Source organism: Pempheris klunzingeri, chromosome 21 (genome assembly GCF_042242105.1).
Source record: "Pempheris klunzingeri isolate RE-2024b chromosome 21, fPemKlu1.hap1, whole genome shotgun sequence".
Lineage (NCBI taxonomy): Eukaryota > Metazoa > Chordata > Actinopteri > Acropomatiformes > Pempheridae > Pempheris > Pempheris klunzingeri.
The window spans coordinates 20,492,019-20,504,986 of NC_092032.1; the positions used below are offsets into that span (position 1 = coordinate 20,492,019).

General features: G+C 43.3%; 1 protein-coding gene and 1 long non-coding RNA gene across 3 annotated transcripts in view; both read left to right on the top strand.

Moving 5' to 3' along the window:
• The window catches only part of LOC139221065 (NLR family CARD domain-containing protein 3-like), a 191,847-nt gene extending 187,798 nt beyond the window's left edge, over positions 1-4,049 (top strand). Inside the window, exons 48-49 of one of the 2 annotated variants that reach the window (XM_070852974.1) lie at positions 3,685-3,870; positions 4,002-4,049. In XM_070852974.1, coding sequence (XP_070709075.1) covers positions 3,685-3,865 — 181 coding nt within the window. In that variant the 3' untranslated portion in view covers positions 3,866-3,870; positions 4,002-4,049. The remainder of the gene's footprint in view (positions 1-3,684; positions 3,871-4,001) is intronic. The other variant, XM_070852971.1, reaches the window with a different exon arrangement.
• A 5,814-nt stretch (positions 4,050-9,863) lies between these two features.
• Positions 9,864-11,352, top strand: LOC139221505 (uncharacterized). The gene is made up of 3 exons (XR_011585884.1): positions 9,864-9,887; positions 10,452-10,586; positions 11,199-11,352. It is a non-coding gene; the product is annotated as an uncharacterized lncRNA (long non-coding RNA).
• The last annotated feature ends 1,616 nt before the right edge of the window (positions 11,353-12,968 follow it).

Sequence of the window (12,968 nt, forward strand, 5' to 3'; positions counted from 1 at the left end):
CCTCACGTTCAGGTCTGGAGAGGTTGTAGAGCCGGCCACTAGGGAGAAGTGCACCTGGTAGCAGATCTATCGCACAATCATAGGGGCGGTGAGGCGGCAAGGACAAGGCCTGATGCTTACTAAAAACCAGAGCGAGGTCATGATAGGTCACAGGGACACCACTCAGGTCAGGAGGTTCAGGAACTCCTTCAGGTCCTGTAACCGGGGGAGCTTGAGCAGAGAGCAGACAGTTAGCATGACAGAACCCGCTCCAGGAACTAATCTTCCCTAATGACCAGTTAATTTGGGGGTTATGTTTCCGGAGCCATGGATATCCCAGTACCAGTGGTGTGTGAATGGAGTCGATGACGTAAAGGTGTAAAGTCTCTTGATGATTCCCAGAAAGCAAAATTGTGACCGGGGTGGTTTTCAGGTGGACTTGGGCTAAAGGTTGGCCATTGAGGGCTCTGGCTTCTAATGGACACTGGAGCTCCACTGTCTCTATCCCTAGCTGTGCCACCAGACTCTGATCGATAAAACTCTCCTCAGCCCCAGAGTCAATGAGAGCCGAGAGAGCCAATGCCTGGTTGCCCCACAAGAGGGAGGCAGAAAGCTGGAAACGTGTGGGAGGAGGACAGGTAGTTGGGCTCACCAGAATCTCCCGGGTTACTGGTGAGCCGGCTCTTTTACTGGTCGGGAGGGGCAGGTAGACAGGTAGTGGCCAGGCTTCCCACAATACAGGCACACATTGGACTCCCTACGCCGTGTCCTTTCCTCCGGTGACAGCTTGGCACGTCCAATCTGCATGGGTTCTGGTTCTGGCAGGTTTGTAGGCTGGAGGAGGCGGTGCATTATCAGGACGGCGAGGAGTGGACCCGCCGCTCGTCAGTGGCCGATAACCAACATTCCGCTCTCTCCGCCGCTCACGGAGTCTGTTGTCAATGCGTATGGAGAGAGTGATAAGTTCATCCAGCTCTTTAGGCTCATCCCGGCAGGCCAGCTCGTCTTTTACAGAGTCATTAAGGGCCTGCAAAAAGGCTCCCTGGAGGGCCTCGTCATTCCAGCCGGATTCTGCAGCAAGTGTCCTAAATTCCACCGCCATCTCAGCCACACTGCGGGAGCCCTGGCGCAAGCAAAAAAAACGCCTGGAGGCATCCTTGCCCCGTACGGGGTGGTCAAACACCTTACACATCTGCTGTGTGAAGGCTTCATACGAGTTGCAGAACTCTGACTGCTTAATTCCAAACCGCTGTCGCCCACTCAAGGGCCGAACCTTTCAGCAAACTAATCAGGTAAGCTATGCGAGCGTGATCTGTACCATATGACCCCGGCTGCTGTCCAAACACCAAAGAACACTGAGTCAAAAAAGCCCTGCACGTACCCATGTCTCCTGCGTAACGCTCGGGCACCGGAACAAAAGGCTCACGGAGTGGTTGAGTCAAACTTAGACCATGAGCAGGTGATACGGGGGGGCCTGATGCTAACTGTGCTGACCGAGATGCCTCTGTGGGTTGACCTGGTGTAAGCTGTGCTATCAGAGTTGAAAGATTCGTAACCTGACTGGTAAGCGCCGCCATCTGGTGGAGCATGGCTACATTACTTTCCGTCAAGGATCTCAATGATTGGTCGTGCTGCCCCAACAGCACCCCTTGGCTGGCTACAGCCTGGCGCACCGAGGGGCCAGACGTGGCTTCCCAATTGGCATCCGTGTCCACTGGGTCCATCTTGGTCAGTTTGTACTGTCAGAACTGGACCGAGAACCCAAAATGTGAACACAGGACCCACAAACTGAATTTAGGTTAAACACGGATTTAATAATCACCGGATATGAAAAAAAGACGAGGCTGCCACTCCTCGCAAACAAAAGGGGGAACTAACAAAGGGAGTATGGCAGATCACAAAAACATAGAAAACCAACTAAGGACGGAACAGCTAACAAAGCAAAAGGACAAAGCTTAGCTGCCGAACTACAAGGGCCGGAAACCAATAAACAAAAAGAGAACAGCTAACAAAATAACTAGAAAACTTAGCTGTTAGGTACTAGGGCTGATCTAAGCAAACAGTGTTCAAAAACAGGTTTCAAAGCTGGAGTCGCAGGCTGGAATCCAGGACCGGCAAGGCAGGGCAGGAGTCGCGATCGGGGAAGGAACAGGTCTGAGACGAACAACAGCGTTGACAAACTGACAGGGGGTAAATGCCAGAACCGGACTTAAGTAGCTGACAGACTGATTGCTTGCAGGTGATCACACAGCTGCCTCCGCTCCTGCAATGACACACAGAGAAAGAGAGAGACAGAGACAGACAAACAGTGCCACCTCTGGCCAAAGGCAGGAGCAGGAGCAGTGGTCCTGACAAGGAAATGTTCTCTCTTAGTTTTAAAGGGAATGAATGTTTAGAATTGTTGGTAAATGGTCACATCTGAATCCAGAAGAACCTCTGAACTAATATCTGTTTTAAACTGATCAAGTTTACTCACTGAAGTAGAAACATTTCTTTGGTTTCTGTTGATTTCAGTGTGTTCACCAATAATGTCTGATCACTGACATTGATCTTCAGAACACACTCACTCATATATAGAGGGACTCTCAGAGATCAGAGCCTGTTTCTAAATGCAGCTGTTTAAAGGACCAATGTAGAACTGATCCTCTGATTCCAGACCTGACTGAGATCAGCAGCATGTTATTGATCATCAATAGGTGTGTGAATGTTGTGCTGACATTTGGATGATGTCTGTAGAAGGTGGACATGATGCTGATCCACAGTAACTATGAGAAAGTCTCTCTGCTCCTTTTAGGGAAAAGCTCATATTATGAATGAATGTTTGTCTCCATCATTTATTCTTTATTCAGATTGATGTGGTGCAGTCTGTCAGAGGTCAGCTGTGCTCCTCTGGTCTCAGCTCTGAAGTCCAACCCCTCCCATCTGAGAGAGCTGGAGCTGAGTTACAACAAGCTGCAGGATTCAGGAGTGAAGCTGCTGTGTGGTTTTCTGGAGAGTCCAGACTGCAGACTGGAGACTCTGAGGTCAGTTCACTGACTCTCTGTCACTATTGTAGATCTGATGTGTTCAGTTAACAACTGAACCTCATTTCTCTTCATATATAACTAAGATGCATGAAGTTGTTCATTTCCTTTCTGAGTTGAGTGAGCAGTCACAACAGGTTTGTGCTTGTTGAAGAAAGTGTAGGAAATGTTCTCTCTTAGTTTTAAAGGGAATGAATGTTTAGAATTGTTGGTAAATGGTCACATCTGAATCCAGAAGAACCTCTGAACTAATATCTGTTTTAAACTGATCAAGTTTACTCACTGAAGTAGAAACATTTCTTTGGTTTCTGTTGATTTCAGTGTGTTCACCAATAATGTCTGATCACTGACATTGATCTTCAGAACACACTCACTCATATATAGAGGGACTCTCAGAGATCAGAGCCTGTTTCTAAATGCAGCTGTTTAAAGGACCAATGTAGAACTGATCCTCTGATTCCAGACCTGACTGAGATCAGCAGCATGTTACTAATGGTTATTTGTCCGTAGAAGGTCGACATGATGCTGATCCACAGTAACACAATGTGAAAGTCTCTCTGCTCCTTTTAGGGAAAAGCTCATTGATGAGGACACAGTGATGCTGAGCTGCAGATTCAAACCCTCAACACTTCTGACTGCATTTTATATGGATTTTTAGCTCCATCATTTATTCTTTATTCAGATTGATGTTCTGCAGTCTGTCAGAGGTCAGCTGTGCTCATCTGGCCTCAGCTCTGAAGTCCAACCCCTCCCATCTGAGAGAGCTGGAGCTGAGTCACAACTACCTGCAGGATTCAGAAGTGAAGCTGCTGTCTGATCTTGTGGAGAGTCCAGACTGCAGACTGGAGACTCTGAGGTACTAAACACTGTTAGTAGTCAAATCAGTTTCATTTATAGAGCTGAACATCACCAACTCTACATTTTCCCCAAACACACAATCACAATCTTTACATGTATGTCTTCTCTCATCAGATATTTTTGAGGTGGTGGCATCAGGAGTGGATCATCTGAGTCCTGTTGATCCAGAGAGGTTGAAGCAGCAGCAGCAGCTTGTGTGTGGAGAGGCTCTGACTGGACCATGTTACTGGGAGGAGAGGAGAGCTTCATCCAGCGACGACTGACGGAGGACACTGTGGAGAATATGGTTTTACTATTCCAATAGTTTTACTATTCCAAGTGTGATGTGTGGAGATCATATTATTATTCATAGCGCCTTGTTATTGTCATGTGATGTGCTAAAAATTTGTGCTGAGGTTTTTTTACCGGTCCCACACTACACTCCACATGAGTACAGTCTGGTGTCGCATTTTTTGTCCTCCCCTCCTCTCCTCTTGTTTTCCTCTCCACTTTCCCCCCACTGCAAAAAATGGAATTTCCCCTTGTGGGATCAATAAAGGTGAATTGAATTGAATTTTGTACCTTATTCACTGCTTTGTATTTACAGGGACAGACACATATTGCTTAAATGTATTGCTATAGAGTTGGCCAACTTCATAATGTTAAAGACAGGATACAAGCACTGACCACAGGTTCTGAAGGGTTAGACACATGAGAGCAAAGAGAAGTCTGGCAAGAGGGCACACAAGCTTACATGCACCACACTAACTAGCTCCATATAAGGGAGCTCCAAGGACAAGAGATGCTCTTTTGAATGTCACTATTGTAGCGGTTAGACAAGATAGACACAATATGGACAGGCTGCACTGAAGGATGATCATGCATGAGACTAGAGTAGGGAGGAACCTTTTCCAAGTTCGGCTTTACCGGATTGGAGGTTGTGATGCCAAAAGGCTGGGACCAACCTGTGCACCAACAAGGGAGAGCCAAGTCTAAACCCCCACCTAGTCTAAACCAATCACAATTCTATCCACAATATCTGAATGTTACAAATTGATGCCTTATACAGAGCCTGGGGCTCACTCTGCTATCCGTTGGCTTCAGAGTAACAGCTTGCTGACTGTGGTTTTCTGAGAACAGACTGAGAGAACCATGCTTATGTTGTATTCTTACAAACATTAAAGCACCTTAAATGAGAAAAGTTGCCTGTCTTCATTTGAAAAAACGACCACGACAACACCACAGCCAAAACCAAGAGTGCAGAACAATAAGTGATGTTCCACTGTATGAAGGCAATGTGAGTTAGTGCAAGAAAACACAGTGTTTCCATTCATATTGTTCAGTCGGCTGAACATGAAAGACATTTGGAATTATTTGTGATTATAATGTTCAAAACAAGGTGAAACATCTGGAGCATTGAGGGAGTCTCTGCTCAAACACTCCCAGCTCTCTCCTCCTCTCAGCGACTGTCTCGCTAAAACAAGTCAGCAGCAGTCCGGCTGCTCTCGCTCCCTCTCCTGCTCTTTCTGCTCCGTGTGTCTCATGTTTAGAAATGATAGAGTTTGACAGGATCACAGGATGTAAATAGGATGTAAACAGGATGTATTGATTAAGTGTTGATTTCGATGGAGGAGGAAGTGATAACGATGTGTAACACGATGGTCGGTATGACAGGAGTGTTGATCAGATAACAAAGGTGATGGAACATGTAACCAATCAATGAGAATGAATCAAAGTCACCAGGATGTAACCAAATATCACGTTTCATACTCAGTTTTAAATGTGTCCTTTTACACTTTGTTTGTAAAACATGCCGTCAGAGGAAAGCAGAACCTAACGGAGTAAAGTGAAGTGAATCCTTTGTTTTTAAAACATGTATTGAGGAAGAGTTGGAGCCTGATGGTGTCAGCAGGAGCTGCTGTGGGATCAATAAGAATAATAAGTGCTCAGTAATCATTCCCCCGGCAGGACAAAGTGATCCGGTCACATTCAGGCCAGAGGGACAAACTCCTCCTGGTAAAGTGTGGTGTATTCTAACTGGCTGGGTGCAGATGCTGGGGGGCAGGCAGATGAGATCCTTCTGCTGATGTTGGGCTAGAAAAGAAGGGACCTTTTCACCGTTTAGTCAGAACTGTCCAGGATTTGGTCTCGTTCAGGTCTTTGGGCTTTTTTGTCGACAATAAACCTGGACTGCGCTGAACTCTGAAGTCTGCCGCTGCCTTTTTGGAAGATCGACTCTTTGGTTTTTGGGCCTTTGAGGAAAACCTGGAAGGAGACGGCGGACACTTAGTCTCTGGCCTGAGTTGGGGGGGTTTCCCTCCCACAACAGCGGCTGCCAGAAGACCGTCAAACAACAGCAATAAGAGCCTGTTGAATCATTCAGTGTTTTATTATTTCATTTAATTCACAAATGTTACTGGAGCTACAGTGAATGTTGCATGATCCAGCAGTCTCTGACAAACTAAATGAATTTAATCCATTTCTCTGGCCAACAGTAAATAACATGGACTATACTGAATAAAATGTGAATAGATTCTATTTTTATTATTGTTTTTAATGAATAATGAAGACAGAAGAACTCATTTGTTCCTCTGGCTGCAGGACTTTAGCCTGATTGACCTTTCGAGGGCTTTCTGTCCTCATCTGATCACAGATCAGTCACAGCAACTCTGATTGGAAGATGTTCAAGTATGTTTTGAAAGTTTCCAGGTTAAAGAATGTGTTGCTGACAAACTTGTTTCCTCCCACAACATGAGCAAACGTGTCTTTGGGACTGAATCGCTCCGTGACGTTTTTATCACTCAGTAATTCTTTTGTCAGCAGGTCTTGGTTCATTCACTGTGATGCATTTCATGCTGCACATGCACAGTGTTTCCTTAGCATGAAAAAAAAAGGTTCATAAAGGTTGATGGCTTGATTCACGGTAATAAATCATTTATTTGTGCTTTATAGATTTTTAGTGATAAATAAGTTGGTGCACATCATAAATGTTTCCCTCTGCTTCCTCTCCTTGTTCCTTTGATTCATCAGGAAGCCAGTTTAACCTCTGACAAAACATTAACACGTCTGATAATTCACTTTGTAATGTTATTACCATTAAGAGACATCAGAAAATGTTCATAACTACATTCATATAAAGTCTGTAACATCTTTAACCGGCTCAATAGGAAGCCATAGATAAACAATGAAAGGTTTTCTCACTGTATGAAAGGCAAACGGGTCTGCACTACATCAGTATTTCTTCCACCATATATAATGATTCATTAAGCCTGCAGTTGTTCATGTTCAGAAGCTTTTACCTGAAACTGTCGTCCTGCTCAGTTCAGGACTTGAATCTGATTTGGCAGCTTGGCAGTACAAAGACATATTCATCACAATATTCATCACAATTTACAAACTCTCCATAAAGTGTCCCTAATTGGCAAAAAAAAGGAAATGTTAAAAATGGCTGCACACTTTATTCTTTCCCTGCTGTTGTTCTGCCCGTAGGAGGAAATATCAATGCACGTGTGATGAAGTGCTTCACGGTGTGTTTCAGAGGAGGAGGAGACTTGGCGTCATGTCACATAGCGACAAACCAGTTTTTTTGCAGTTGAGCTGTAAGCAGTTAAACACTGAGGGAACGACACTGATTCCTGGTTCCACTGTGAGATGTCGGAGGAGAAGCTGGAGTCCGAACTACAGCAGAGGGTAAGTGTTGGTGAAACTACTGCTGCTCTGTGTGATCCAGGCCACTGGAGTAAATGCTTTCTTCATTTACTCCAGTGGTGTAAGGTCAGATCTAGAAATGACATCTAGTTACTGATTACATTAAGGGGAGGAAGCGTTTGATGGGCACAAAATGCTTTATGTATGGAGACAATCTAGAAAAATCCTGAGCTGGACAAACTTGAGGAACAGAAATGGCTTTTATAGACAATATACAGAAGAAGTGGGAGGCGATTTAAAAAGATAAATAAAAGAAGAAGAAGAAGAGAAGAAAAATAGTATTTTATCAACTAATGATTAAAACACACACTTGTTCATAAACGTCACTCACATGAACAGACAGACAGAAGATTGTGCACCTTTACGAAAAAGGATTCATTAAATGTGCAAAAGGTGACCTGGATGTCTGTGAAATGAAATAAATATCTAACAGCCAGAGTTAAGGGCCACGATCAGTGAGACCACGATCAGGCTCGGGGGTGGGGGGGTTGGAGATCCAGCTTTCCTCTGACACCCTGTACATTTAGTGTTGGCATGTTGTCAAAATGTGCTTCGTGAACTGCCTCCTCCGGTTTCTACCCTCTCATTAAAAGGGATAAACTATTCTGCAGTTCACAGACTTTCCAAACAATCGTTTATGCAATACGAACCTTCCTTAAATCCTTCATGTGCTCGTCTCGCTGCACTTGGTTAATGTTTTCCAATGACGTCATCCTGCAACAACTAAAGAAATGTGCTCTGACTCTATTTTTAGCTTCTGGAGGTCAAAGTACAGCAGAGGACAACAAATGAATCTGAAGTCCGGAGTCCATTGTGTCTGTGTACCGACTGTTTGTAAAGCAGAATCCATTCACAGACAGCGACTCTCAACATGAACTTTTGAACGTCCCACAAAGAAAAAGGCTGTTTTTAAAAACTCTGCATTGATAAATGATCAGTATCTGGAGAGAGAAGGAAACAGGTGACATGACATTTTCTCTGCTGGAATTAAGGCTTAAGTGTGAAGTCTTTAATGTGTAGTTTTGGTGTCTGTTTATTTTAGCTGAGGGCTGCTGTTTGCTGCAGCAGCAGAAGAATGTGCCTGCTTTTCTTCTGAGCGCAGACAACAACACCAAACCACTAACATGTCTGTTTTAGAGTTGCTCAAAGTGCTCAGAAAGCTGCTAATAAGCAGTTTATGAGCACACATGTATTCTCCCTGAGGAGAAACACCAGTTGCACTGATGGTCCTTTGGTCCTGCTTTGTAGCAGCAGCCTCTGATGGCTGGTTTTATTACTGCATCCGATGTGTTGCAGTGAGCCGATGCATGTTGTGTTGCTGTCTTTGTGATCTATTATGGCAGTGATTGAAATGTGAGATTATTACAGACTGAGCTGCAAATACGAGCGACTTTTCCAAATTACACACAGAATATATAATAGATGACCTTGTAAAATATGATGCCTTGTTATAGATTTAACAACCCAACCTTAAATTAACAAAGCTAATATTGGCTCCACTGTGGCAGCAACAGTCAGATTTATTTTACCAATGGTCCAATAATAATGTGTAGCAAAAGTACAAATAAATAATAATCCAGTGGATTATATATATGTACTGTTGACCATAAAGTTGGAATGAAATGTTTTTTACCACTTCTCATGAAACCTCAAGACCCCTGAGGTCAGGGTTAATCTACTACATTATTGTGGTGCCCCATGTGAGGCATTACCTGCTACATACCTCTTCTCATGAAATGATTGAGAGAATGTGATTTATTCTTGATATATAAAGTTTATATCTTCTCAACTTTATTGATCAAACTCTTCCAAACACATCACAGTGAACCTTAAACCACAATTAACCTTTGCAAACTGTGTATTCAGGCAAAATTGGGGGTATTGAACAATTATTCCAACTTTATGGGCAACAGTGTACTTAAACGTATACTAAATATGTGATAAGATAAGATATTTCCTAATTAGTCCAATGGTCCAATAATAATGCGTAGCAAAAGTACAAATAAATAATAATCCAGTGGACAGCGATATAAGCAGGAGCGGTAAAAATGTGTATAATTGAAACTAGAGGAAGTACAACATATATAATATATTATTTTTATATATTTTTATGTATAAGTACTGTACATGATGAGGTGACGGCTGGTGGTGTGAGCACTTCCAGCACTGGACCACAGTGATCTTTACTGACACGCTGGTGTTTGTGCTGTGATTCAGGTGCTTCGGCGTGAGGCTCAAAATGAGGCTCTGTGAGGACGGACACAGTCTGACAGAGTCTGCAGCCTCCAGCGGCTCCACAAACACAGAGCGTCTCTTCAGCCGACGCCACCTGCCTGCAGAGTGAGACCAGAGTCATGATTCCCATGTAGCATTCACCAATAATCAGAATAAATTGGTTAACTTTTGCATTTTGAGTATGAACAACCTGTGCAAAGTCAGATTTTCACGTTCAGTTCATACAGCTTCAAAGAAAATCTGCAATTTCTCACAGGTTATTTATTTGAAAGCTTTATTCTCTCAGTCTGTCAGTGCCATGTTCTGTCCTTTTCAAGTGAATTTATACAACAGTAGCACAGTAGCAGTACAAATCAAAAGTCTCCTGTTTACAGGATGTCTTTGGATTTGACCTATAGCTCACCATTTACATTTATGATACTTGCTCTTTTACTCGTGTGATATATTTATATATATATTGTTCATATTTGCACTCTCTCTGAATAGAGTGGGGGTGATGTTGGATTAAAGTTCTTTTTTATCTTCCTAAGCAAAACAGTGACTCAGCTCAGTAAACTTTGTGCATTTGACCAGATGTCACCAAACTTTAGATGCATTATTCTCTCGTGGAGAGTCGGTACTTTATCATGGTGTTATCATGTTGTGTTACTATTTCAGAGACAGTTACAGGCGGCGTCACTTTGAACTCTTTGACGGACAGACAAGCAGACTGGAGTGTCCAGCAGCCTTTTATCTGCTAATGAAACAGAGTCATTCAACAGAGCCGATCGATTTCAGCTTCAGCCTGGAAACATCAGTCGCAAAGTGAGATCACTTATTTGTACTTCTGACTTTTCACAGGAATGTATTGTCCTTTTTTTACGGCACTACATTTATCTGGTTATTGTAGATACTTTATCAGATTGAAATGATTAAAGCAATGATATATTATTACAAGCCAGCATGTAAAGTAGTCAAAATGAGCCCCATCAGTAATGATAATCTAGAAATGTATATAAATCTATAATGTACATTAATCTGCTTAATGTGTTCTTTTACTGTTGATGTTTTATTTCTCTGTAAATTTACACATCTTACACAAATACTGGACTTTTAAGTATGAGTGGTATTTTTGAATTGTGATATTGCAAGTAAAGGAAGTAAAGTAAAGTAATGGAAGTAAAGTAAAGTAAATTAAAGGAATGTAAAGTAAAGTAAAGTAATGGAAGTAAAGTAAAGTAAAGTAAAGGAAGTAACGTAAAGTAAAGTAGCGTAACGTAACGTAAAGTAAAGGGCAGATTTCGCCGGGCTAGCCTCAGTGCTTCTTTCTCCTTTATTTTTTCTATGTTCTCCGTAGTAAAAGCTGGAGGTAAAGGTCCGTAGGGTTCTGTGCAGAACCAATATCACGTGCTGAACTTTAAATAAATCTGATTTCAGACTTGTGTGCGTGAGGACAAGCAGTAAAGGATATCCTCCACCTTTCTAGAGTTACGATGCTCGACCTAAAGACAAACGACTCCTTAAAGAGCGGCCACTTGGTGGGAAACATCGCACTCAAAGGGAGCTTCATTGTTCTACAAGTTGGACATCAGTGCTTTCTGTCTGTAAACATGTGATAAAGGCTGTTTCTGCTCAGGGGGAGTAATGTGGCCTTCATTTGGCCACATGATGGTAAATGGTAAATGGTCTGTATTTGTATAGCGCCTTTCTAGTTATTTCAACTACTCAAAGCACTTTACATGACATCCTCATTCACCCATTCACACATCAATCATACAGGAGAAATGTAATTTGGAGGAGACTATTCTTTCATACTCATTCACACTCTGAAGCCATGCTTCAGGAGCAAGTTGGGGTTCAGTGTCTTGCTCAAGGACACTTCGACATGTTGACCCATAGGAGCTGGGGATCGAACCCCCGACCTTCTGATTGAGGGACGACCCACTCTACCACTGAGCCACACTTTGCTTTCATAGCTCACAGATGGAAATTATCCTTTTTGAAAACTTAATTATTCCAATTCTTTCAGTTAGAAGCTTCTCTCTTGGTGAGAGAGAAGCTTCTGACATAGAGAGAAGCTTCTGACATAGAGAAGCTTCTAACCAAGAGAAGCTTCTGACGTAGAGAGAAGCTTCTGACGTAGAGAGAAGCTTCTGACCGAGAGAAGCTTCTCACCGAGAGAGAAGCTTCTAACTGAAAGAAGCTTCTGACCGAGAGAAGCTTCTGACGGAGAGAAGCTTCTAACCAAGAGAAGCTTCTGACGTAGAGAGAAGCTTCTGACGTAGAGAGAAGCTTCTGACGTAGAGAGAAGCTTCTAACGTAGAGAGAAGCTTCTGACGGAGAGAGAAGCTTCTAACTGAAAGAAGCTTCTGACGGAGAGAAGCTTCTGACGGAGAGAGAAGCTTCTAACCGAGAGAAGCTTCTCACTGAGAGAGAAGCTTCTAACTGAAAGAAGCTTCTGACCGAGAGAAGCTTCTGATGGAGAGAGAAGCTTCTGACCGAGAGAAGCTTCTGACGGAGAGAGAAGCTTCTAACTGAAAGAAGCTTCTGACCGAGAGAAGCTTCTGACGGAGAGAGAAGCTTCTGACCGAGAGAAGCTTCTAACCAAGAGAAGCTTCTGACGTAGAGAGAAGCTTCTGACGGAGAGAGAAGCTTCTAACTGAAAGAAGCTTCTGACCGAGAGAAGCTTCTGACGGAGAGAGAAGCTTCTAACTGAAAGAAGCTTCTGACCGAGAGAAGCTTCTAACCAAGAGAAGCTTCTGACGTAGAGAGAAGCTTCTGACGTAGAGAGAAGCTTCTGACGGAGAGAGAAGCTTCTAACCGAGAGAAGCTTCTCACTGAGAGAGAAGCTTCTAACTGAAAGAAGCTTCTGACCGAGAGAAGCTTCTGACGTAGAGAGAAGCTTCTGACGGAGAGAGAAGCTTCTAACTGAAAGAAGCTTCTGACCGAGAGAAGCTTCTGACGGAGAGAGAAGCTTCTGACCGAGAGAAGCTTCTAACCAAGAGAAGCTTCTGACGTAGAGAGAAGCTTCTGACCGAGAGAAGCTTCTGACGGAGAGAGAAGCTTCTAACTGAAAGAAGCTTCTGACCGAGAGAAGCTTCTAACCAAGAGAAGCTTCTGACGTAGAGAGAAGCTTCTGACGTAGAGAGAAGCTTCTGACGGAGAGAGAAGCTTCTAACCGAGAGAAGCTTCTCACTGAGAGAGAAG